The 27,758-nt window shown below is 41.2% G+C and overlaps 2 protein-coding genes across 4 annotated transcripts in view; both read right to left on the bottom strand.

Moving 5' to 3' along the window:
- LOC306967990 (FERM, ARHGEF and pleckstrin domain-containing protein 1-like) overlaps window positions 1-282 on the bottom strand; it is a 46,134-nt gene extending 45,852 nt beyond the window's left edge. For 2 of the 3 annotated variants that reach the window (XM_079563215.1, XM_079563216.1), the window contains exon 1: window positions 4-281. The gene's annotated coding sequence lies outside the window, so the exon portion shown is untranslated. Of the gene's footprint in view, window positions 1-3 lie in introns of all 3 variants that reach the window. The other variant, XM_079563217.1, reaches the window with a different exon arrangement.
- An 11,011-nt stretch (window positions 283-11,293) lies between these two features.
- LOC306968011 (ras-related protein Rap-2a) lies at window positions 11,294-27,263 on the bottom strand. Its single transcript, XM_079563250.1, has 2 exons — window positions 26,160-27,263; window positions 11,294-13,436 (listed from the first exon to the last, which is right to left on the bottom strand). Exons 1-2 carry the CDS (start codon window positions 26,471-26,473, stop codon window positions 13,199-13,201), a joined length of 552 nt encoding a protein of 183 aa, XP_079419376.1. The 5' UTR covers window positions 26,474-27,263; the 3' UTR covers window positions 11,294-13,198.
- Window positions 27,264-27,758: the final 495 nt, after the last annotated feature.

Here is a 27,758-nt window from a genome sequence, read left to right as displayed (position 1 = left end):
TAGAAATGCAGCCTTCTCCGTCCGCACGTATGTAATTTCCCCAGCAGAGACGAGTTGTCACATGCACGTCCAGGCGTCCGAGGGAAGAGGGAAGAAATGAGTTTTCAGAGGGTGTTGGAGCGGTAGGAGAGGCGGTTCGCGGTCGCCATGGCGGACGACTGAGTGAGCGAGCCCAGGAGAGACGGGATTAAAGTGGAGCGAGCAGAGGATCCACTCCCGGTGCCTGTAGGTACAGACAATGAAGGAGGCGCAGCACTACCACCTTCAGACGGGCCGCGAAGAGGAGCAACAGCACCATCTAGTGATGAAAAGGAGGGGGCGCTTTATTACCATGTCATAAAGTTGTGCCTATTTCACATTTGACAAGACAGGTAGAGAATGCAGAGAATACTAGAGCAACATAAAATGCTGTTGGTACTATATCTGCAGTCAGTCTAGCCACTGCTTAAGCATAGGCTAAAAAGTTTAAATTGTCGCCTTTACACAATATGTGCCCAACATAACTGGGCATTGTGCTGTTACCGTACTTGTGGCCACTCATCCCTGGCCCTGGAACAAGTGATTTGACTGTCGGCTGTTTAATGCCCAGCTTTATTGATGTAGTGGACTTTGCTTATTGCATCTAAATGAAACCAAATTGGCCGAACAGTGTGGAGTCATGAGTGTGGGTCAGCTGTGTCCCTCAGAAAGCTGCTGTTGTTGGCTCAGGGCACATTTCTCACATAGTGCAGAGGCTGACCTGTCTGTGCCCTCTGTTCACACTCCACTGGAGACACAGGGCCACACAGCCCGACGGTGACACTTCAAACAACCACAAGTTCTCCCTGCTTTTCAAATAAATGCTCTGGCTGGATAAACACGCCTTATTGACTACAGTGTTGTAAAAGTCCGCAGAGAAAGTACAAACGTATTGCATACTCACAAGTCACTTATAAAAGAATGTTTAGGCTACATTTTGTTTATTATTTGATTTGTACATGTGAAACTGGCTTTAGTATCTAAATATCATGCTTTTTCCTTTTCCCCACTTAGGAAGTAAATCAAACATTTTAGATTAGAGCCTGTGTACAAGTTGGACTATTGTTACCTTTGAGTTTCGGTGGAATTTTTTACTGCAGAGTCCATAATGGTCCTGAAGAAAGCAGATTTTTAAAAGTAAACAAAAAGCTAGCTTATCAGCTAAACCCATTTGAGACCTACACATTTCTTCTCATGAGACACTGAAGAGGCACCAAGAGCCACACCTGCAGCACAGTGGAGACGTCACAAGAGGAACTACAGGAAAAGGGGCAAACGAGGAGGTATCCAGGCAAGACTCCCAGCGAACGCCACACGCCTTCTGTTCCTACTATTGTTCTGGCTAATGGAAGTCCACTGGAGAATAAAACAGATTATCTGCTAAGCTCTTCCCAGAAGATGGTGAAAGACTGTTGTGGAGCGGAGGAAGGGGAACGAGGAGGTGGAAGAGCTGATCAGTGAAGGACACCACGCTCTGAAACAGGGACAAACCCAAGAGGCGCTGCACCGTTTCAGAGGATCAGAGGAGCACTGAAGGCAGCCAGGTTTCCTCCGGGTGCTACGGTTTCCCTGTCTGCCCACAATGGCAGTGTGGCTCAGTCGCAGCGGCTCAGGACTAACACTTGAACACTATAGCACTTATATGTACTACAAACACTTTAACTACTTACCCAATTTACTGTTGTATGTTTGCCATGAGGAGATTTGTCAAACATATATATATATATATACATATATGTCTTTTCCCTCATTTCACTATATGGTTCAAAGCTTTCAGTCAGTTTGAGATTATGTCACTTTATTTATAGATGAAACATATACGGGGGGGAAACCTCCTACATATAAAATATTTATGGGTACTTGTTCTTCACTGTTCCCATCTCCCTGTGTGGATTAATTAGCTTCACCTCTATCCCATTGCGGTAATTCCATAAAACCACTTCTACTGCTGACAGTCCATGATTCTATGCTCCCTGGTGGTTATCATCTCAGACTTCTCCCGTGCTCTTTTTACAGAGGTCTGGCCTGGGGGCTGAATTACTTCGCCCACCCCCTCACACATCAGAAACAGGACGTTGATAAAAAGCCATTTCTGTACCAAGAATGTATTTCCCCTGCCTCTTTTGCATGTGTCGTTCGCCCACCTACCTTCACACTGGCATGGAGAGCGGTCTCCTGTGTATGGTGGGCAGATGGGGGGATTGGAGATGGGGTGTCTCTTGGCAGCGTCTCTGGACCTCGCCAAGGCTCAGATGAGCGTTTGAGTGCAGAGCTGACTCAAAGATGCAGCAAAAAAAAGGGGGAGATAAAGTGGGCACAAGACAATTGAGTTCGGGGATTAGTTATGTAAGCGATCCGCATCATTTGCCATGGAGAAGTGATGGAGAAGTGTTGCGTAATGAATTCACATTTGGACATACATAAAGCACACGGGCATGAATAGCATCACACTTAACAACGGTGAGCGCAGGCATTTTGATGGATTGTCCAACTACAAGTGAAAGTTAATGTATTTACTCACCAATTTATAATTAGTAAGCAAAAAGTGGTTGTAGTAATGGCAACAGGATGACGAGGTTTCATAAGATTGACAATCCAGCGTGACGCAGGCACTCGGGTTTCCCCTACTACCGAAAATACAGTATGTACAATAGGACTCTATTAATCCCTCTTTCCAGGCATTGGGAAAACTTGTAAGATAGCTAACAGAATGAAAAAAAAAAACTCTAAATGATCTGTATCGATATGCTGAGCCTTCTAGTGCAATAGTTCTCAAACTTTTACGTGAATCTAAAGTTAATAAAATGATGTGTAAATGGGTGCAAGCTATGTCTAAACCAGGAAAACACTGAAATGTAATGGATTACTAAAGTATAAACACAATGATGCAAAGCTCTCGATTTACCGATCGATCTACGTTCCCACCCTCTCCTATGGTCATGAGATTTGGGTAATGACCGAAAGGACAAGATCGCGAATACAAGTGGCCGAAATGAGTTTCCTTCGCAGGGTGGCTGGGCGCATCCTCCGAGATCGGGTGAGGAGCTCAGTTAACCAGGAGGAGCTCGGAGTAGAATCGCTGCTCCTTCACGTCGAAAGGAGCCAGCTGAGGTGGCATCTGTTCCGGATGCCTCCTGGTCGCCTCCCGCGGGAGGTGTTCCAGGCATGTCCTAGTGGGACAAGGCCTCGTGGAAGACCCAGGACACGGTGGTGGGACTATGTCTCTGAGCTGGCCTGGTGTCGCCTCGGGGTCCCCCCAGAACAGCTAGAGGAGGTGTGTGTGGTTCGGGAAGTCTGGGCATCTCTGCTGAGACTGCTGCCCCCGCGACCCGGCCCCGGATAAAGTGGAAGAAAATGGATGGATGGATGGACAGTGACCTCTAATGAAAATGAATGAAGTCTAAGTTTAAGCTGCCAAGGACACTGAGTGCCACCCGAAGAAGTACCCCCAGTTCAGAGCCACTGTTCTAGAGGATCTTTCAGGGGTGCAGTCACATTCAGAGAGCTGTGTATAAGTCTAAGTGTGTATAAGTAAATAACCATAACCAAATATGACATTATAATTGTAATCCTAGTGTATGACCATTTCCGGTGCATAAGGGGCTTTCATAAGATGCTTTTAAACATGCCATGAATGTTGCCAATTTGTCCAACACTATAGGGTTTGAATTCTCAAGCGCTGTATACTTTGGCCTTTCTCCAGACATCCGATATTGTTTGTTAACAGAATGATGAGCAGAGCAGGCTGTGTTTTGCACAGAGAGAGAGACAGGGATAAGCCACAGATCTCCCGCTGTGCTGCCACCTACACAAGAAAAGACAGGCAGCAGGAGGGCGCCTCTCCACATGTTTTAATAAAAGACCAGAGTTATCAGTCAGTGCCAAAAACAAACTGCTCTCACTGCTGTCACCCAATGCATCAAGGCGAGATCAAAGATTGTTGACTTCCTTTTGGGCATGTACAAAATGCTTTCATGGTTACATTTGTTATGGGGATTTTGAATGTACTGATGTACTCAAATACTTGTCAGGGTTTACTTTTGTGTCATATTTGTGCTGTGAGTAAAGAAACTACCTAAATCTGTTACACTTTAATGAGGTTTGCAGAAGAATACGTTTTTTTAAGCCAAGAAGTTTTTTTTTATTTTTTTTTATTTTTTTAGCATTACACCTTTTGATAATTTCCATCTTTACATGAGTCTTGTTAGCCTTGACATGTAATTTGTCTGGGAGCAGGACATTGACTCGTCTCCATGGAGATGTTGCTGTTTTGCTTTGACAGCCTTGCATTCAGTTTTAAATATGCTACGTTCTCCTCCAAATTATTTAAACCCATTTATAACCCATTGCATGAAGTGTCAAGTATCAACAGTTTAGTTGGTCTCAACAAAGCAGCATGTAAACCTATAAAATCATGATGACAAACATGTCCCACTGCCGAAGAGTCTACTGAGCATATTTTTCTTTGCAAACAGGTAAGAACCCAAAAGTAAAATTGTAGGTGTATAAACATATAGTGTAAAAAGTATTCTTTTTGGCTTTATTGCAGTGGAGCTCATTTCAACATGCAAAACAATTAAGCATAATAGGTCACGCATAATTTTCATGCTAAACACCAAGCAGTGCATGACATTCTCTTTCCTCTGTTTGTTTTAGACTCAAACCTTTAAAGGCCATTTCTTTCACACTCCTGGCAACGGAATCTTGTGGCTTATTTACTGATCCCCTGCTACTTGCTCCTCTGTTACAGCTGCAAATTAGGCTGTGAAATCGACAACTTGTGTGTTTCCATCGGGTTGCTATGACAGCATGTTATTAGGCCCGGTGACAGTCCCAGCTTTGGGCATGTTTGTTCACTCCTTTGCCGTGCTGCACAACAGTTATGAGAGGCAAGAAATATCAGAGGGTTTCCAATGTGGGCTGAGACTTTGGGAGAATGGTTCAGTGGCTCAATGCTCAGGTACAGTGGAAGAGATCAAATTTGCCAAAGGAGGAAAAAAAAGGTTTCAGGTTTGTTTGCTTGTTTGTTTGTTTTGGTTACTTATGTAAAAGGACAAAGTCATAATGTTTTTAGCAATACTCTTTGTGCAAAAGCATTGGTTTCACGTGGGCTGACCTCTAACTAGGCATTCACCCCTTTATCATCTGCTAAATTACATAATCATTAACAACACAGAATAAAACATAGCACTCCTTCAGCAAATGCAATGTACTGTAGTGACTCATGCAGTCTTAAAAAGGTGTCATGGAGGTAACAGCTGGATGTTTTTTTTTGTCTGTGTATTGTTAAAATAGGGGTATGCCTCAGAGAATGAGTGTCCTTGAAAAATTGCTTTCTAATTACAAAAATGTGGATGGAGCAAATACCCATTTACTGTAATACACAGTAGTTTTACACTATTTTTCCCATTAGCAGCTCCTGGATAAATTATTTGGGGTGTATTTTCGATTCAATTCCAGTCAACACCAAGGCTGATATCGACAATTCCAACAAGCACAACCTTTGTTTCCCTTCTTCCTTCTTTAGTTTGTTCATGCATTGGTTCAAGCACATGCATACACAGATGTTACATGTTTTTGCCATTAGAGGAGCAGCATAGAGAGAATTGTGTAGAACAGAATCAGAATACTAGCATTAAGGCTAGGCTGGTGTTCCCCAACGGTCTCCCATCCCAGTACCAGCCAGGCCCTGTCCTGCTTAGCTTCCGAGATCAGGATCGGGCATAGGTAGCACAGGCAGTATGGCCATAGGGGCAGGTGACACAAGTCTCATTTGTAAATATACCCTGTCATTTTGTAGCTATTACCGAAGCCTCTTTCATCCTCTTTTTCTTTTTCTTTTTTACATTAAGCTGAATAAAACCATTTGGGAGTAGCGGTTCTACTTGTATTTTGCAAGTATAAGCACAATCCAAAACAAGCTTTTCTCTTTTGTTTTTCCTGCACTAATTCTCTCTTTAAGAGCTTAAGACATTATTGATTTTCACAATTCCTCAGCTCTTCAGGCTTCATTTGCAGCGCCTGCAGACTAGGCCACACTGAGACTTTAATGCTCCGGTGATCAATGAAGGGATTAGGGCAGTTTAAGGCATGCTTTGTTTGGTGTGGGCAGTGGAATCTCCTTCATCTTGGAAAAAGTGCTGCGCTGGCCAGGGGTTCCTCTTTAGCACCAAGTGCATAGGCTGATCATTAGCTGCTGTATTTGGAATGGGGGGGGGTTAGGTTTTGAGACAGGGAGGGGAGGGGGTAGCGTGACTCACCTCTGCGTCTTGACTTTAGCCTTAGTGTAGCAACGCGGATCTCAGTTGGAAGAAATAAGCAGGTGAGAAGGAGGAGAAGGAGTGTGGTATACTCAGGAGGGATATCCATGAGCCGGCCATCCTCTGAGAATTAAACACAGGAGTACGAGGTCTTGAAAGCTGTTGTTGTGCACAAATCTTATAAATGTAACCTATGCTTCTTTGGCAACTGTGAGTTTTATAGGGTGAAAAATGTACTTTTAGGAATAGTTAAAATTCTAGTTAAAACTCCCACTAATTTTACTGTTAACCCAACAAGTTTCTCTTGCAGTGAGCTTGGACTATGGCTGTCCAATACTACAGTCGACCCAGCGGGCAATTCATAAAACTGTGTGCGAAGTTTGCAAATAATCCATGTGTCTCGAGGCCCTACAGGTGTAGCAGGCCAAATTAATCCGACCCAGATTAATACTCAGAGGTATACAAAAGCCAGGCTTAATTTTGATATACAAAAAATGTATTGCTTTATTACATTGGTGTCTGGTTGTGGTTGGGCTCTGGAATGGTTGGGTTTGGAAAAGGTTTTTGTGAGAGTTGTTTGTTTGTTTGTTTGTTTAAATGCAACTTTCTCAACAAGGACAATAGAGTCAACACATTTAACCAAAATACACTTTTGCTTTTAGTCTACTTGCTTAGTTAATTTACGGTGGTAGTTGTAAAGAACAATTAAACCAGATGCCAGATAACGTCAAAAAATCTTTCAATTTTCTCAAGTAATTCTGCTTTCTCCTTTACTTTCTGAGTGATCTTGGTTTGCCTTCACTGCGCCCTCTCTCCAGCGCATTCACGGTGAGCATTTGGCAATCTATTCTTATTAGCTGTTTCCTACAGACAGCATTGTGCCGGACGATGTGTTTCCTCATACACAAATGATGCCGCAGGATATTCCCTAATGAAGCCCTTTGAGGCCGCAGCACCATCAAGTCATTCAGCCCCCACACCCCCTCCCATCACTCCTCTATAAAGCACCTCTGCAGCACAGCCCATGCAGGCAACAGGCAACATCAGGTGGATGTGAAGAGGTCCTCAGAGGAGCCCACACTTCCACACGTCCATTAATTGGTGATTTCCCCAGCAGACCACTTCCACTCTGCATCAGCTTTTCAAAACCGCAAGCATGTTTTAATAGCAGAGGAAGCCATTTTGAATTGCATTTGCTGTGCTTAGTATGAAATGTTTATATAAATCAGTGTACTCTAGCGGCCAGTCCTGAGACGGAGAAAATTGTGCTGCAGCAATCTGTGCTCGATCAAGAATTATAACTAAATAACTAAAAAGTAAATTCTCCAGCTCCTGGAGAAGAGTCCCAGGTTGCAGGGGCAGATCTACCGGGGTGGCACGGGGTGGCAGCTGCCACCCATAAAGGTCTTGCCACCCCAGCTGCCAATACATTGATGTCAGGTTTCTCATTGTCTAAATTCTACTGTAGTCATCAACCTGGCACTTTTTCAATGCATTGTTTCAAGGACTAGTTGCAATCCAGATCTTCAAAACCTGATCTGCATCTGCAGACAAATGCTAACTTAGCTCAGTGCTGTTAGCCTAGTTTTTTTTATACACTTTTAGAAAAGCTAGTATTACTGCAGCTCCAACATCACTCAAAGTAGCGTATTACAAGCACCAAATCAACATGAATAAAGTGTACCAGTTGAGCAACAGTGAGGCGACAGAGGCAGTAGGTCACGTGGTACATTTGCAGCTTGACGCTCTTGCTCTCCCCCACTCCCCCCTCTCTACTGGAGGCAGTGCCAGGACCGTGTGTGGGAGTGTTTCATTTGTGTTTGCGCTGTAGGGTAACTGATGTCAGATTATCCCGACTGACATCAGATTTTACGCCTTCTCCAACAGGGGTGCCAAATTAAAAAATCAAATGCAGTACAGACATATCGCCTGTAGAGGCACCTCACCGACAGTTTTTAACAGAAAGTTGATCTTACTTATTTGCACAAAATAGCCAAAATTATGACTTATTTGCACTGAATTGCCAAAATTATGACCAGGATATGTAGACAACACTATTGGACACTTATTTATACAGTTATCAGCCGATAAAAAAAAAAAGGATTTGAGGGTATAACCAATGTGATGTCTCTCTAGATAGAAGCTACCTGGGTGCTTACAGAGGCTCACTCTCAGTTAGTACTTTTTGACAGGACAAAGAATTACAACAACTTTGTAGCTAAATAAGGACCCAGGTGCCAACTCCTGAGATGATGATTTATTTTTTATAAAAAATTTAAACAACAGTTTAAATTTTACCTGCGTTAGAAACCCTCATATTATGGACCATGCAAAACTTGCTGACCCCTCTACAAACATTGTAAAATGTGTTGCCACTCCAGAAATTATCCCTGACCCTGCTTGCCACCGCGTGATTTTTTTTTCTAGATCCGCCCCTGCTTGGATGCACTGCGGTGGCCAACTCCTTGCGTCAAGGTAGCCCCCTTGCTCTGCAATTAAACAAAGTGGGTCAAATGCAGATGTATTTTTTAGTTGAGTTATTTTGCCATAGCCGGTGCTGGATTGACTAGAGTTTAAACTTCTGCAACAACCCAGAATAGACTGACAGCTTAATAACGTTTTTCTAAATGATTCCATTGAAAAGTGTTTCTTAACTGTAGGATAATAAGCTGATTCTATTTTGTGTCAGTGAACCTGTAAGGAACCTCAACAGTTTTAAAAGTGTTACAATGAAAGCCACAGGATAACGCAAATAACAGATGGTTGCATTCGATTGACCTGCATGATGGGCATCCACAAGGGCAGAGGAAATTACCAAAGTAAAGAACACCAAAGTAGCAGCTGTGAATCATATTTACTTTCCTACCTGAGTGAATGAGTGCTTACTTTTTATTTCCTCAGATGCCCTTGTTTTGCAGGTTGTCTTCTTCTTAAGAGGGTGAATTCCCAGGATAGGAGCTGACAGGAGATCCAGGGGTGGTGAGGACACTGGCAGCATCACGCCCACTTCTTGAGACTGCAGAGTGGACTGAATGAAGATGAGGTGTCTGTGCCATGTGAGGTGCAGAGGGGAACACAGCATCAAACACAACAGAGGTGGAGACAAGGTCAGCCTCATCTGCCGCACAGCTTTTCTCAATTTGGTCCTGATCTGAGGCTGAAGACGAAAGGGCAAGCGGTGTCAAGACATCTCTGATATATTGTCAGTGTGTGTGTGCGGTGGTAAAGGAGAGAGGACAGGGAGAGGAAAATGTTATTTAGAGTTAGAAGCCCCAGAAGCTGTCAAATAATGCGGGAGTGGTGAAGTGTGGAGTACTTTCTTCAGAAATAATCAATGGAGCATATGTTTTGCACAGTGGTCACCCGGAATGGTCCTTCAAGCTGAAGTTTCTTGAAACTAAAAAGTTGATGCATTTTCACATTTCCATTAGAAGAAAAATTTACTTTGTCATGTATGAAAAGTTTTATATTTACATAATTAGCAATAATATCTTGACCATTTTCTGTGAAAATTCTATAGAAATTCTTATACCATGTACAACAATGGCGGAGAGCTACTTGTGCTTCAAAGACATTTGTATAGTAGTGACTTACGTAGCCTATAGATCAGTGTTCAAAATATATCGGGGTTGTATTGCCGGGGGTGATAAACAAAAGTTCCAGTAAAATATGTTTTAATAGGTAAAATACTATTGCGGAATCTTTTTTCAATAAATGAATAATGATGACAGGACTGTAGCCTCATAAAAATGGATTACATTTATATCACACAGGCAGACCACGTGGCTGTAATGTGTTGTTTATATCCTGATCGCTAATTATGTCAGTGCCCTCTGCTGGAATTTTTTTCATTTAAGCTGCCCATAGTGGCTGGAGTGAGCACTCTGGTCATTTCTTTAACAATACATAACCCCACAAAGGACTTGCTATTTACTTTTTTTGGACAAACTCAGGAATTTGTGATCTACAAGTCCGCCTGCTGCTATAGATTATCCTGGAGAATTAGTAGCCAAAATTATATTTTAGTATTATTATAGTATAGTACAGTAAGATGACTTGAGTTTTCTTGTTGAACTTAACTAAATTACCTAAATGTTTGCAGATTGTGTTCAATAGTTCAGAACAAAAACAAAATGCATATACAATGTGACTAATCAGGCGTTGGTAGAAAAGTATCCAAGCCTTTTGGGAAATGGCAGGAGAGCTACTGGTAGGAAACATCTAATGTGTAATCTAGTCAGGAAGTAATTTTGAAATTATTAAATTTGATACATACATTGATATCACATTAATATTTCCCACCAAACGGAGGACGATGACAGAAAACTTTCCTCACAAAAAAATCCAATGTAAACAAAATATTTATTCCAGCACCCATTTGATCAACCAGAAAATATCTCTACTTCTCCTTGGTTACACTAATGTTTGTGAGTGACAATGCAAGAGTCCAGTGTTGAACGCACTTTTATTGTTTTCAGTGTCAAATGTAATGTCGCCATCCAGAGAGGGAATAAATGATCACATTAAAAAAATAGAAAATCAACAATGATCATGGTCACCCGGGAGTCGAGGTGTCCCGGGGCAACGTACTAGATTTACAGTCGACAGTGTCCAGATCCAGATTTATGTTGGTGTGTTTGCTTTGCAGTTTTCAACAGCCCGGAATCATCTCAAGCCAAAGAAGTCCTTTTGGAGTATACCCTTCTTTCAGTGGACAATCCACCCGGTCACGACTCTTCCAGAGGAGCTGGCACTTGACAGTACAAAATATTTACACGTTAAATTCTTTAAATCAATGCTGTTTTTAGTATTTGTTGCTAAAATACTCTGGGCACATAAAGGTTGGCAATGAAAAAGGTTGCCCAATTTACAGGCACACGTCAATAAATAGACAATTAAAAAAAAAAAAATAGTTTTGGCGCTTTCTGTGATACTTATTGTTTGTAAAAAAAAAATTTTTACATGATGACTTTACTTTACTACTTTATGAAGTAGTACATAGATTACAGAGTACGAATTTTCATTACACACTGTAGATGAGGTTATGTTTTAAACAAGAATGCTGCCAAGTACAATGTAAGGCATAGGGCAATATGACATTATGACTTCAGAGACAAATGAAAACGAATGGTGTTTCCACACTGTGTTAATTTATTGACGTGTGCCTATTTTATGATAAATCAATGCATGACATTTGTTGGCATCTTCACGTGTACAGTCTCCTCAACAGGAAGAGATGCTTGGTAAGAGATTCAAACAGAAGATGGAGATTGTTCCATCTGAATAAAGTAGATTCTACAATCTGCTGTCTGTCTTCAAAAACAAACATGGCATGATATGCACAAACAAACAAAAAGGCTTTTTTATAAAAAATAAAGGTACTTTCAGGTCGTAGCAAGCACACATCAATGCATTACAAGAGTTCTGAAAAATGACTTTTTGAAACGCATAAAACAGATTAAATCCACAAAGTTTTTTTAAGCATTTGAACCTGCACCGACCCACGAGGATGTTATACTCTCTTGTGTCAAAAGGCCATGTGCGCAGAATGGCTAACATCCTGTTTGACCAGTGTAGGGTAACAACTACTTCCTATCCACATTATGTAACATAACGTAAATTAAAAATAAGATTTAAGAACAGAAGAAAAGATAAATTACCGTCAAGCCAAGTGTGTCTCATAGAAATTAGCACATGTTGTGATGCTATTTTAACAGTTGTTACAAGGATATTTGTAACATTTTTAATAATGTCAGTGATTATTCAAGTGCCTGTTTTCTGCCACTTACTGTTATATGTTCTAACAGGACATGGCTAACTCCCCATAAAAACAAAAGGAGGACAGGAAAGAGTAATTACCTGAGGAATGAAAAACAGCAAATGGCATAGTGGGTAATCTATAACATGTTTAAAACTTGACATACGTCACCAGAAATGAAGACAGGAAATAGTAATTACCCTACACTGACCACCAGGAAGTTAGCTACAACATCCCTTGCACAAAGTAAGAATAACAGCTCTCCCACACCATGCATATAGGTGACACAGTGGAAATGCTTGGAATAATATTTCACTTTGTGTGCTCTGTATGTTTTACAGCAGTGATTCCTAACCCTGGGGTCATGGCCATCATTGGGGTCCTCAGAGCTTCAGAGGGGGTCCGCAGTTCTGATATAAGACGAGTTAAGAAACAATGGGACTCAAATGCCTTATACTGACTAATGTCCTAGAATATCTTGTAACCATTAAAATTATTATAATTTACCTTCTTCCTAATATACACTAGTTTTTTGTTTGTGAGAGTTGGGGTCACTCATGTATTCACTGGTTCAAATAATTAATAAAAAAAAATGGTTGAAATAGTAAAATATTTGTTTACAGTGTTGTAATTGACTAATGTGTGCCTGCTCCCAATCTTAGAAGACATTGGATAAACCATAGAAAATATATTTAAAAATTAAGGGAAGCTCGGAAAATGTGTTTTGGCATTAAATTCTACAACTGAACACATGAAAAAGGTAGTCTAGTTCTTTGTAAAACCGCTTCCACCATTGTAGAGTGAAGAGGACACTAAACGTTAATGGTGAATGCAATGATGACTGAAGACTTCCCACAGAAAATGGCAACAAACAGAAAAACATAAGGCAAGGGTATGTTCCTTTCGATTCAATTTCCTTTGTGGCATTTCTCATTTAAAAAGTGTCCACCTCCTATGTCATTAATTACTGTATCACCTATGATTCTATGGTCCGTACACCTAAAATCCATTGCGTTCACCCATGAATCCATCCTCCTTATTATTGGCATCTGCATACATGTGTGTGTGTGCATGTCTAATTGCAAATATATTCCATCACTGCTGCTGCTGCTGCTGCTAGTCCGAGTCATTTCCTCTCTGCCAATGTTAAAAGGCCCAGAGGCTATTGTATATTACAGGAGGAGCAGCAAGGGTCATCCTTGTCAGGCTGCGCTGCGTAGTCCATTTGTCGGACGATCTCTGCGAATAGTTCATCCACCATGGTTTTGCTTTTGGCTGAGGTCTCCATGAAGGGGCACCCCCACTCCTCAGCAAGAGCCTGGCCCTCACTCGATGACACCTCCCGCTCACTTTCCAGGTCCACCTTGTTCCCCACCAGGATCACAGGCACCTTCTCATACCTAAGCACACAAGATACTGCATGTTAGCATACAAATTAAAAAAAAAAAAATAATGAGCAAGTGTCCTCTTGACATCCATAGAAAAGTGTTTGGTGAATAAGTCAAAGTAAATATATACATGAACCAACTAATATACTTACTTACATACTCTTTTTTTGCGTGTGTGACAGTCTGAGTTTGGGGCGGCATGCTGGTACAGCGGTTAGCGCTTGCGCCTTACAGCAAGAAGAAGAAGGTCTGGGGTTCAATTCCCACCTGAATGGGGCCTTTCTGTGTGGAGTTTGCATGTTCTCCTCATGTCTGCATAGGTTTCTCCTACCACTATACAAATGTACAATAGGTTCCCCTCTGGGGCCAGGACTCCCTTGTAAAAGAGATTCTTAATCTCAGTGGGACTTACCTGGTTATATAAAGGTCATGAAGCCCACCTACATGAAGGTTGCTAGTTCAGACTAAACTGCTGACAGTACATACTGTCATTGTGCCCTTGAGCAAGACACGTCCACCTCCATCGCAATAGGCGACATACCTATCTGCCTTAATACAATGACACTTAAAAGGTGGAGTCCTCTCCCAATGTCATTCCAGGCTCGTTTATCGGTTATTCAAATGAATTTATTGCCTCATGTTAATTTTATCAGCTCCATGCTACCCTTAGCGCCACCTCAAGGCTACTATAAAAAAAACTACACTCGCTTATAAACAAATATTTATGGAACCAGAAAAAAACAAGGATTAAAATTTCAACCGTATACAGATTGAAATCATCAGGTGGTGTAGGTCTTCCAAATTTTGAGTGGTACTCTTGGTGCTTTGTATTAAGATCACTCTTTTCATGGTCTAAAACCAACAGGTCTGCAGCGTGGATGCCTATTGAAGAAGAATTGACAAAGCCATATGTCATGCCCAATCTCTTGTATTCTAAATTACCTTTAAAAATAGTTAAAAGCCAATATGGGCCCATTATTGCACATCTTGTGTCTGTTTGGAATGAAGTCAACAAACATCTGGGCAAAGACAAAGACAAAGATTTTTTCTTCAAACACCAATATTTCATAACTATTCTCTCCTTATTGATAAGAAACCTATCTCTTTTCCCACATGGGAACGCAAAGGAGTTCACAATCTAAGAGATATTATAGGACAGCATGGTTTAAGGGAGTTTTATGACTTAAGAAAGTGTTACAATTTATCAGGCTCCTCTTTCTTCTTTTATTTACAGTTGCGAACTGCTATGCGTTCTTATAGGGTCCCTTGGGGATGCACGCTAAAAAATCATCCTCTCCACACCATTCTGAGCAAAGCAAAAGCCACTGGCATTGTCTCGGACATGTACACACTATTAGTTTGTTCTTCACAAAAAATATTGCCTATTGAACAACTTTGGAAAACTGAATTGAGGGACCACTTGGAGTGGGATTGGAATCACATTTGGTAAAAACATCTCTCTCTCTTCAAGAAATCCCAATCACCAAATGATCCATTATAAAATTATTCACCGAGCTTATTTCTATCCTAGGAGACTGCATCTAATGAAATTAAAAGATAATCAATATTTTGATTTCTGTCCAGACAATACCATTGGCACTTTTCTTCATATGGTGTGGCAATGCCCTGGGGTTTTAAATGTTTGGGAAAACGTTACAAAGATACTATCAATTATCAAACATCATGGACAGAGCCATACCTTGCACTCCGAGGCTTCTTTTGTTAGGTGATACTTCCAACTTTAATCTGACGATTAATAATAATAATCGTAGAATTGTATTAGCTGGTCTTACTGCTGCTCAAAAGATGGTAGTATGCCGATGGAAGACAGTGCAGCCTCTGACTGTGAGGGAATGGCTCCTGTCCTACAGAGATATCATTCAGTTGGACCTCTCTGCCACTCGAATGCATGGAGCAAAAAACGAAAATATCTCATGCTGGTCCAATTTATTAAATACATCCAAACTGGAAGTCATTTCAAGTTATAAACTACAGTGTTACAATGAACATGTTTTGATGTACTGTGTGTTGAGAGAAAGTTTAATACATAATTACATGTACTATGTGAATTGATTGATGTATTGTACATAGCCAATATATACTGCTATTTCTGTGGATGTCTTTGACGGAGGAAATTAGCACCTTGTATTGCTCAACTGTACATTTTGCTTCACTTACATATGTTAACCTGGACAGGGTTTTATTTTTTGTTTTATTTTATTTTTTATTATTATTATTATTAATCTATTTTTTCATTTTTGGGGACTGCTTTTTACGCAATTTTGAGTTTCTCTGCCCATCATAAGGGGCATCATGGGGATTTGGGTAACAAAAAGGGTATAAAATGAAAGTGCAACGCATGCAAAAAAGTGCAAAATGCCAATGCAATGTAACACTTCAATAAAAAAAATTGATCACAAAAAAAAAAAAATCCTCACTATCTCAAGATAATAGCCTGGGGGACAAAAAGGACCTTGAGGAGAAATTAAAACGTGCTGCTACGAACAGGGGCACTGTCTCAGTAATATACCGATTATTATGTAACACTAAATCTAACCATAAGAATGTAACAAAAAAATCAGTGGATAAAAGACATTGGTGTGCCCTTTTCTGACTCACAATGGAATGCAGCACTGCAAAAAAGCACAAAAATGTCCAAATGTGTCAAATATAAAATCATACAGCTCAAAATAATAAATCGAGCATGTATTACACCTTACATCTTAAATAAAATGGACAAAGAAAACTCTAAACTGTGCTGGCATGGTTGTGGGTCAGAAGGCACACTACTGCATATGCTTTGGAAATGCCCCTCTGTCCAGCAATATAACTGACACACTGTCTCATATGTTCGATGTACAAATATCGCCTTGTCCTCTGAATTGTCCACTTGGAATAAGGACTCAAGACTTTAAATCAAAGAATGTGGACAATATTATATCACTGGGCTTCTTAGCAGCCAAACGTATAATTATGTTGAACTGGAAAGAAAGAAATTATAATTGTTTTAATGTACAGAACTGGAACAAAGACTTTTTGGAATTAGTTGCTATGGAGCAGGCCGCTTTACTTTTAGATAATCAAACAGATTCCAGACTGCGGGGAACAACAGGCATATAAAACACCTTAGGAGCACTTCAACGTGCAATATTATCTTCGGAATTCTCTAGGAGTGAAGATATTGCTGCACATATGGTGTTATTACGTCTTACAATATAGTTCCCCTTTTTATCCGCTTAGAAAATCGACATGTTTAAGTTCGTGTAGCTATGCTTGGGTCGCGTAACTACTCACATAACCGTAAATCGGGAAAACGTGGAGGAGCTTGGTCGCTTAACTTCACCCCCATTTGGATCCAAGGGAATATGCTGGGAGAGGCTAAATGCTAACAACATCTTTGGTCTTTTAGCATGACTGAGCGCACACACAAAGACCAGACAGGTACGCATCAACTCGTGTAAACTCAGGTAAGAACATATCTCCGTATGGAAAACCGGTGGCCTGTTCCTTTAAACAGCAGCATTTTGCCGTGAAACTTTATTGGATGTTCCTCAAATGAGCCTAAGGATAATCATTTGCTTACTACCGCGGAGTGTGGAGTGAATGAGTATTGACTATAATGTAGCAGAACACAGGCTTGTAAAGTGCAATAAGTGCAAGCCGTTTTTATGAGGCTACAGTCCTGTCAGACTCATTATTTTTCATGTTAAATCTGCACTTTTCACATGAAATATGTGAAAAGTGCTATATAAATAAAGATTGATTGATTGATTGATTGAAAAAAAGTTTCCTCAATAGTATTTTCCCAATCAGAACTATTTTTATTTTGGAGCTTTTGTTTACGGACCCACAGAAATGTACCTGGAGACCCTGATATACAGGTGCTTTCAGTGCGATGGTGGAAGTGCATGTCCAGTCTGTGAGAAAACCTTTGCTCACAAGAATAATCTCCAAAAAACACAAGAGGACTCACCGAGGACAGCAGAGCATCTGAAGTAAAATATCTCAGTGATGTTTTAGTGAAATTGGCAACAAGAACCAGAAATATTTCCAACATTTTCTTCTAACACTGCAATAAAAAATGGATACATATTTTGTGTCTCAGCTTTTGTTTTTTAAACCTCAGAACGTGCTTTGTTTCCAGATGTTTTCTCTCAGCAGCATTACAGTTTTGTAGTATTAGATACAGACTTTGGTTTAACACATATTTCTCAATTTACAAAGAAAATGCAGATTTTATTTAATTTTGAGCATCTCCAGAGCAATAACAAACATATAAAGTTGTTTCCAAATGAGAGACATTTGAGAACCTTAGAGTAGGGATGCACCGATACCGATACCAGTATCGGGTATCGGGCCGATACCACATGCTTGTACTCATACTCGTACTCATTCATGAGGTCCCGATACCAGAAACCGATACCATTTGACGTGCGGCCAGCGCACCTACGAGGCGCACCTCTCAGCTGAGGAGAGAAGAAGCAACAAACTGGAGAATTCTTTAGTGCAAATACAATAATCCACATAGAGCTGACTTTATTACAGACTGCGCTCTCTAAATCAGAGTCTGTGCTGGATTTAACCAGAGCTTAATGTTGTTCGTGCTGCAGCGTCTGCAGTGTTTACAAGATACAGGCTAACGACGCTAACTCGCGGCTAGCGCAATTTTGGCCATTCTGACGCCGTTTTATGCCCAGAGGTTTATTCATCTGAAAAACTAACCCAGCGACTAAAAAGTCCTCAGAAAATGCAACGTAAAGACATATAGCATGTCCATATTGAGCGAAAATGAGCTGCAGCAGAACAATGAAAACGCTGTAGCTACTCGCTAAGTTGCTACAAAACACACGAGAAAATCCACACGGAGCTGAAGTAAAGACGAAAAGAGACCATCTCAATACTATTGTTAAATAAAAATATATGAATAAAGCACAGGCATTGGGGAGCTTTTGGACATGGGCTTTTCGTCTATAATGGACAGTGCAATAAAAATTAAAAAATAAACTGAATGAAAATTAAAATAAATAAATAAATGGCATCAGCACAATTCTAATATAACTACTCTTAAATGTGTAGCAAATGAGTAAATTTACTAATTACAAACCAATCTGCTGTGAAAAAAGTAAGAATGTTGAAGAAAATGCCTTGTACTCGTATCGGTATTCGGTATCGGCGAGTACTTAAATCTAAGTACTCGTACTCGTATCGGTTTTAGAAAAAGTGGTATCGGTGCATCCCTACCTTAGAGCCTGCATCTTAAACATAACTGGAGAGTTTAGCTTCATTTTAGCTCGATTGTGTTTCCTGCATATTTAAACAGTTTCTTCTTTACGTCAGAACGTCATGATCATGAGTTTGGAGTCAAACGTTGAGGCTGATAGTGTTTTTGACTGAGTCCGGGTGAAACAGTAAATCTTTTCGGGGAAATTTAATTGAATGATGATGAAAGAGATTAAAAATGAAGTAAATATAAATGACTTCAAATAGAAATGCATGAATTTTAGTGGGACGACAACACTATTAGCCTCTTAAACACACAATATAAACAAAAGTATGAATGGATCATTGACTTCCAATCTACTGTATGTATGTGATTTACTTACACTAGCAAACACGTAAAGACAAAAGGTATGCAGTTATCCTTGAAGGAACCGTCAAAACATTTGTACAGTTAAAGGGATTCGTTTTCACTGAAAATAAAGCGTGGCACTTTATATTCTATTGAGGAGAGCAATTTCGGGAACATCTGCTTTGAAAGGTGAAAATTGCACACGGTTCTCTGTGGGTGGAAGGCCAGAATGGAAAGAAAAATATGCATCTACGCTTGTCAGTGTGTCAGTGTGGAGGAAGCTAAAAACACTTTCAGGTTCTCAGAGGGGAGCAGTCAAATGAGGCCTCCTAACTGCACAACCACAAGTCTGACCCACACCGAAGCAGGGAAAGGGAAGGCCACAATACAAATACTGTATTCTTGAAGATTACGTGTCAATCTGAACTGGCTTTGCAAAAAATGTAAGTAGAGTTGATTTATTTATATACAGAGAAGATTTTGAAGGCATCATGGATCTTTAGGGTGTTTTAGATATAAAGCAGATTAATCAGGTACTCATTGGCAGTTGGTGAGTGATTCCTTCTGCTTCAAATAAAATAAGATAGTCTGTTTGATGGAAAAATTGATGCATCTATATAGAAAAAGGTGTGGGGTAAAGGTTATAGGGAGGGCCCATTAGTCCCTCCTTTAACATCCTGGCAAGAGCCAGATCAATATCATGGTGCTAATAACAACTAGCACTGATATTGTATTGATCTGGAATCGCTCCAGAGCAAATGGTTCGGGGAGAGGATGAATTTTGGCTAGCATTTGCTGCTGATTGGACCAAGCACACTTTGTTTTAGCCAATTTTCTTGCAACCATAACCATAGTACATATTGTGAAGATTCTTTAACATTTTGTTAGTGTAATGTTATCGAGCAAAAAATATCAAAGCAATTGTTTGTAGACATCGTCTAAGACATCGTCTTATAGCAAACTATCATAGTCCAGGTGGATCAGAGGTCCATGGCCCAGATGCAGTATTTCAGCATATCATGGGAGTGTTGGGTAAATAAGTAATCCTTTTCTTTCTTAATTCTTTGTGTAAATGAAGGCACTCCACTAAATCAAGATCAATGGGATTTCCCAACACTGTCTGCCCCTGCTTGATAAAATATGCATGGTCATGTATTATTTAGTAGAAAAAAATCATCCCAAATTGTCATGGTAACAGGAAGACTTGGTCCTTCAAGGGGTCAGAGACAGCAGGTTGCACCGATAAATGAGCTTTAAGTGGCTAAGAATAGAGACAACTTTGATCTACTCATAAATATATAATACAAAGTCAACTTTAATCTGAACGAGCCGAGACTGCAGGAAGTGTCAAGCAGCGTAATTTCAAAACATGAACTGAGAGAGCTAAATTTTAAGACATTTTGCTCTTCTGACTGCAAAATCTCACAGTTTCAAAATATATCTAAGGTTGCATTAACTAACAAACCATGTTACAAACTGACACTTAAAGCTTTCCAGCAGCAGAGCAGATAGGGTTAACTCTCAGAGGGAACCCCGGTACGCACCCATCTCACAGCCTCTTTGGTCCTGCCTCAGAGGAAAGACTGCCAAGTTTCTGTGCCAGGTTAAACTGACTGAAACATAACTTTATTCACCAGGATGTCAGGAAGCTGAATTCTGCTACTCCCTATTGTACTTGTTTGAGATTGCTATGTGTTTTACCATTGTCTTTTTGCAACAGGGAGAGTAATTTCATTTTTGATTCCCTATACCAGTGGTTCTTTATTTGTGGTAGATTTGAGAAACAAACAATAAACACAAACACATAAAAAAGATAGAAATCATATAAAAAGAATCGAAAGATATAATTTCTTGTCACCTCAGTTGGTCATCATGGAAGGTGCTGTTCGAGCATATGGCCTGATTGTAACCAGGATGAAGCACAATGCATTCAAGGTGAGAGCTAAATATAGGTTGAAAAACAGACGAAGAGACCAGCACTCCTCAAAGGTGTGACATGCCCAACCAAGGAAATGTTCACTATGAGTGAATGTTTGCTCAGTCAGAACACAGCGCACATATGAATGGTGGGACTGCAGCCGCACACATCCCAGCTCTTCCAGACACACTTATATATAATGCATGACCAGCTCATATAGGCCTCAGACTGACGACAAAAAACAGCAGTTTAAGAGAGGATCTTCCTAAACAAACTTATTTCACCTACAGGCTGGGTAAGCATCTTCCTACAATACTAGCAGTTCAACATCCGATGAAGCTGTGGTGCCCATATTGAAGGATTGCAAAACTGTTTAAATCAGGCAAAATAGATACATACTATCGTTATAAACTTCTTAAAATAAACATAAATCAAACTCTAATTGTGCAGTACATATAGAGAGAGAAAGTTATGCAATATTGTAGTAGGAAAATCATTTTGGCAGTGCTAAAGTAATATGCTCGGTTTGAAAAAAAAATGCATATTCCCTGTGTTTTGAAGAAAGTGCCCCGAAAGCACAACTGCCTATCACTGAGAAACATCCAGGCTCCCTGGAGATTCACATTCCCCTTCTGAGGCACTCATCTGATGGGGTTGTCATCTAAAGCAGGAACTCGGCAGCATGCATACAGTATAGGCAAGAAATATGCCTGTGTGCATCACTGGATTCTGCTAAGGCTCTTCTCTCTATGGTCATTAGCTCTGAATCCATTAGTAATGACTTATGACAACAATGGATCGAAGCACTTTTAATTCTATTTTTGTAATACTTGAAAATTGTTCCCTTTGTTTTTCATGTTTATTGTATTACAATCACAGCAATAATCAAAATTGGTGTTATTTGGTTTCTATTGAATATCGAAACATTAGGATTTTTATGTATTTACTCATTGTTCTAGAGAGTGTGCATATACTTAGTATCTTGGCAAAATGTTGAAAGCCTTGCCAGTAAAGCTAAGAAATGTCGGTATCGCTTTAGATTAAGGTGTGCTCATTAAGTATTAATAAGCATTAGTAATCATTTTAGGGTAAGGGTTAAGGTTAGGGTTAGGTTAAAGGAATAGGTCACCGTTTTTACATACTGAGATATGTTCTTACCTAACCTTAGCTGAGTTAATATATACCCGTCTGGTCTTTGTCCGTGCGCTCTGTCACGCAAACGGAGCACATACGCAGCCTCTCCCACATGTCATATAGCTCCAAAAAAGCTCACGATAGAAGCTACCAAGCTCTTCCACGTGTTCCCTATTTAAATAAAGTTACGTGAAGTGTTTTCATGCGAAGTCGGATCTCTCCTTCTGTGGTTCTCCCCAAGGTTTCTCTTTTCTCCCGCCGGGTTTTTGAGTTTTTCCTTGCCGTGCTGGAGAGTCTAAGGACGGGGGACACCCACGCCGCTCGTCGCTACCTCCTATTGGACATTATATCTGCCATTATATTTACCTGAACTTTTAATTGTCATATTTATTGCTCTGTTTTATTGCGAAGTATATTTACACAGAAATGTAACATGTCGATTTTATAAGCAGATAAAAAGGGGTACTATATTGTGAGGCGTAATGATACGAGGAGCACAGCGTCCGCGCAGTAACTCCTAAAGACTTCCCCCCGCTCACTTCCGTCAATAACAATAAGGAGTTACTGCGCGGACGTTGTGCTCCTCGTATCATTACGCCTAGAGCACTAGAGCAATACAGGCCCCGATCTACCATAACAGACAAAACAATTGAGGCCCGGATCTACCACAACAGCCAAGACCCCAGGTGCATGCTGTGCAAAGAGGCTCTAGAGACAATCCAGCGCATAACTGCAGAGTGTAAGATGCGACAAGGAAAGCATCCATGAAGGCCATAACAAAGTGTAAATTAACAACTGTATGTGAAAAGTGACCAAAAATAAATAAATACTGCAATTGTGAGGATATTTGTGCTCTTTTAGCTTTTAGCTAAACTAAGTCACATGGTATAGCTTTAAGGCAAGTTAAAGAGTCCTTTCACAGTGGGAAAATTCATTTTATAAATAGCTCAAGGTCATGCCTTTCCGCAGGTGACCAATAATCTGGGCGATACCTTTACAGCACCTTAACACATATTACACCAGTAATCCCATGTGAACAGAAGAACTGAGATGCGTAGGGGTGATGATGAGGTCCCCAAAGGACAAGAGCCGACAAGGGTGTAATCGTGCAGCCAAAGCCTCCTTCTGCCACTCACTGCAGCCTCTGATGGAGACTGACAGGGTTTAGAATGGGAGCAATACAAAGCAGCACCTCTGACCCACCTGGACAAGGATAGCCTCATGACAGGTCAATCATATTTGAGCAGTGAAAGAAAAATGATGGAATTTGCTTTGTGGAAAAAAATGCAAGTGCTCAGGAATACATTTTGTTGCAGCTCTCTATTTCGAAGAATAGTGACAGGGACACACCTACAGCAGTAACATACTGAACTGTGTATTAGTTTTTGTTGACGATGTCAAGCCCAGCGTTTACTTTAACCCCCATCTAATCTGGCCCATGGTTCAACACGCTTCCTCAATAACAGCATGTTGTACCCTTCGCCAACTATCGCCACAATCATCACACAGTTTAAGATCAGGTGGCATTTGTGGATTGAAAATAATAATAATAAAACTAATGATGTCTTACACTTTGCGCTTTTCAAGCCTGTATTATCAAGTTTCTCACTGTAGTCATTATTCATTCACAGCATACTCAGTGGTGGTAGGCTACTATTGTAGCCACAGCCACACATAGGGTAGACTGATGGAAGCGAAGCTGCCAATCTGCGACATCGGCCCTCCGACCACCACCAATCACTACCAACCACTCACTCACACTCTCATTCATTCATCACGGCCAATTCACGATGTGGTCTTTCCTTTGAATGAGCCCGTAATAAAAGCAACAAAAACAGAAAGTGCGGGGAGCAGCTCACGGAGCTTTTTACAGTAAATATTAAAAATAAAAAATTCCGCACTGTAATATCTTTACTTTAATGCGCGGACGTCAAAGTGCTCCAAAGGTGTTATTACGCCTTACAATAAAGTACCCCTTTTTATCCACTTAGAAAATCCACATGTTTAATTTTGTGTAACTATACTTGGATCGTATAACTACTCATGTAACCGTATTTATAAAGGGAAAACGTGGAAGAGCTTGGTCATTTCTAACTTCACCCCCGTTTGGCCCCATAGAGGAGGAGAGGCTATATGCTAGCAACATCTTTGGTCTTTTTGCGTGACTGAGGGCACGCCTAAAGACCAGACAGGTACGCATCAACTTGTCTAAGCTCAGGTAAGAACATATCTCAGTATGCAAAAACTTTGGTCTGTTCCTTTAATTACATCTGTTCAGTTCAATATCTCCTGGGTGAGGACCCCCTCACCTCCCACTAAAAGATATGGACGTCACCTCACTGTTTATAAAATCCTGAATATGGCCCCGCTCATTGCCACAGCAATAGCCCTCATCATCACAGCATCTTTAGTATATAAAATGGCAAGAGGAAAGGTGGGATTTCAATGTTGTTTAAAGGAGCTCCCACCCCCTCACCTGCTGCAAACACACGCCCCTCCTTTAAATATGCAGAACTCCCCCATTGTGGAGGCTCGTTGCCCGTGAGGGTGGAGTGTACCGGTCTTATTGTCCGTTTAAGGCAAGAGGAGTCTGATCTGGGATCGTGGATTCTCTCTCTCGATACGTGGTCAATAAATAGGTAGGAATAAGGAATAGCATATGGCTATGAACATGTATATATGCCCAATAGATGTGTGACCGTTTTTGGCTTGTTCCCCCAATCTGAAGTTTTCCTACCAATTTACAAATTAAGTACGGGCAATGTCCTAATGCAGTTATGTCTACCTATATTTAGTTTCTATGCATTATAACTTTATAAAATGTTGCGGCTAAGTGAGTAAGTCTTAGGCCTGCACTTCAAAGATATTTATGAAGACCGATCCACGCACGAGGACATGCTTGACGACAATTATCTTCCAAAATATTCCTAAATTAAAAATTATTCCAGTGTACAGTTTTACATTAATGCAACAAAAATGTGTTCAAAAATCTAAAATTTGTTATATCTATTATCTCTTAATAACTGTGAAATACTCCTCCATAGAAGTAAACGTGCTATTTAGATCACAGGGATACTAATAAACAATAGCATCATCATCATCCTGGAGTGTGAATTCTGCAGTGAGAGCACACATGGGGAATTTCCATACAGTATAAACACAGCCTCTCAGCTCAGATGGGGAAACGTGTTGCTGTTGACCCCATTCTTTCACACACATTTATAAAAATAATCATAATACACTACACCTTTACTTCAGGTGAAAACTTGTGACTAACAATACAAAGAACTGAAATACCATACTGTAATAATTCTGCAATGAACTTGCACTTGTCATTTGTAAATCTGCAGACATGCTTTTATGGTTGTAAAACATACTCTTGGTTTAAGTCTAAATGTTTTTTTGCTTGAGCAGGGAATAAAATCTCTTGATGTAAGTGTGCTGCGTGAGTGCCCAATTGAGAACCAACGGCAGAAGAACACCAATAACATGACGCGTACCTCTGCCATGTATCAATATCATCAAGTGACCTCATGTGTCTCCCTAACTGCAACATACACTGGACTAATCTCACTCTGCCATCTCGATTGTACCACTGTGTGTTCATTAAAACATGGCTCCTCTTATGCAGAGGCCGGTCTCACGCTCTGAGCTTCCCCCACTGAAGACTAGCTGTGCCTTTGTGAGCTTAGCTTGCAGAGCACTGGTCTTGGGTATTCCCTGCCTGTTTCACTGAAGTTGCAGCATTGCCCAGGACAGAGAGGCAGTTTGTCAGACTGCACACAGGCAGACACTTGGTGACTGAAGAATCATGGGCTGTGGATGGTGGGTGATGTGGGTCACCATTTCTGTGCTGTTACCTCATACCCCTCTGCAAGTTTCACATAATTTCTCAATACAATCAGCGACAATGAGAAAACTGCATCACTGCATTGTAAGGCTTCAGTACACAATAAGCCTGAATGGTCTGTAGTCTGCACTAGAGATGCAGCATCTCTACTGAGACAGTTAGATCAGGCCATGGCTCGTCCTCAGACAGCAGGGCCCCAGAGGACAGCCTGTGTTGCTGTAGAAATCCTTTCTCTGAATAAATGAGTTGCTTTGTTCAACTAACCTTTTCACTCTTATGATCTGGTCTCGCATGGGCTTTATGTCCTGGAAGCTTTGCTGGTTGACAAGGCTGTAGACCAGTATGAACCCCTGTCCGTTTTTGATGTACAGGTCCCGCATGGAGGCGAACTGCTCGGTGCCGGCGGTGTCCAGGATCTCCAGAACCGAGGGAGACGAGTCCACCTCAATCTCCTTGCGGTAAAAATCCTCTATGGTGGGGTCGTACTTCTCTATGAACGTCCCGGTAACAAACTGCACAGTGAGAGCGGATTTTCCGACCCCACCGCTGCCCAGGACCACCACTTTATACTCGCGCATTGTGAATCAAATACAAGTCATATGGTTTCATCAATCTCCGCGCGTCATTGAAAGAAACCACACAAAAAAAGCGCACGATTTACATTCACAGCTGGCGTCCCATTTTGAACGGCTTGTCAATAATACAGTGTTGCTCGCTGCTGCTCAGCTATGGCAGAGCACAAAGAGTCGCTGCCCCAAGATGGATTTCATTGTAGAAATTCCCCCATGCAGGCAGGCCACACACTGACAGCTACACGGACACCAGGAGCAACGCGACAGTCCCAAACGCGCACGGAAAGCTCTTATAATGGGGTTCGGTGTCGTGGACGGCGCGGGGTTTCATCTGCTTAGCTCATCCCTCTGTGGTCATTAAAAAAAAAAAAAAAGAAAAAAAAAAAACTAACTTGCTCCATCGAGGACAAACGCAGGGATGGCTACTAGAACGGGCTTGGAGCGCGGAACGTGGAGCCGAAGGCCGCCGCGTAAAAAAAGAGCTCCAATGCAAACCGGTAGCACACTTGACGGGGGAACTTGCGCCTCTTTGTTTCGCCATCACCATCTCCGCCGCTTCTCCGCTCCTGCCTCGCTCTCCAGTACAATCCAAGCCGCCATACTCTCGGGTGGAGACACACGGCTGCTGCTGCTGCTGCGAAACCAGCCGGTCCCCACTCGGCTCCCGTACCTCGAAACGCGGATCCTCCTTTCGTCAGATGGATGTAAAAAACGGGCCAATAGCCGCTTCCGCTTTGGTCCCAAAACTCGCCTGAGCTTGAATGGAAGGCGCTCCCGGCAGCCAGTCAAATCCACCGTTTCCGCTCATGTGTTAAAATTCCCATCATTCGGTTGCCCCAGTGACACCCAAAGAGCAGCGGTCCAATCAGAACGCGGCATCACTCTGTGTTTCCAAGAGCAATATGCGCCGGATGCTGTTGCTATGGTAACGTCACCAATTTAGTTGTCAAAATGTTGGTGAGACACTTAAGTTCATTGATGCAGTCGCTTTCCATTAAAACACCAGCTAAATGATTTTGTCTCCGGATTCTCACACGGCTGCCATGTTACTTCCATGATACATAACAATAACTGCAAAATCTCTTTTTCTCTCTCCGAACATGGGTCCTTTATCTGAGGCCCGGGACTGAAATGGGAGATTCGATGTGTTTTCCCTGGGATCTGCGGTGGCCACTCCTCCAACTTGGTACTGAGTGACTGTTCCAATGGCCACACCATGGGCACCATAGATAAATAAATACATAGGCCCTGTAATATGGAAACTTTAAAACAAGATCTATTCTAAGTTATA

The sequence above is a fragment of the Gobius niger genome (genome assembly GCF_951799975.1).
Source record: "Gobius niger genome assembly, chromosome: 9".
NCBI classification, from domain to species: Eukaryota; Metazoa; Chordata; class Actinopteri; order Gobiiformes; family Gobiidae; genus Gobius; species Gobius niger.
This window is presented reverse-complemented; position numbering and strand designations above follow the sequence as displayed.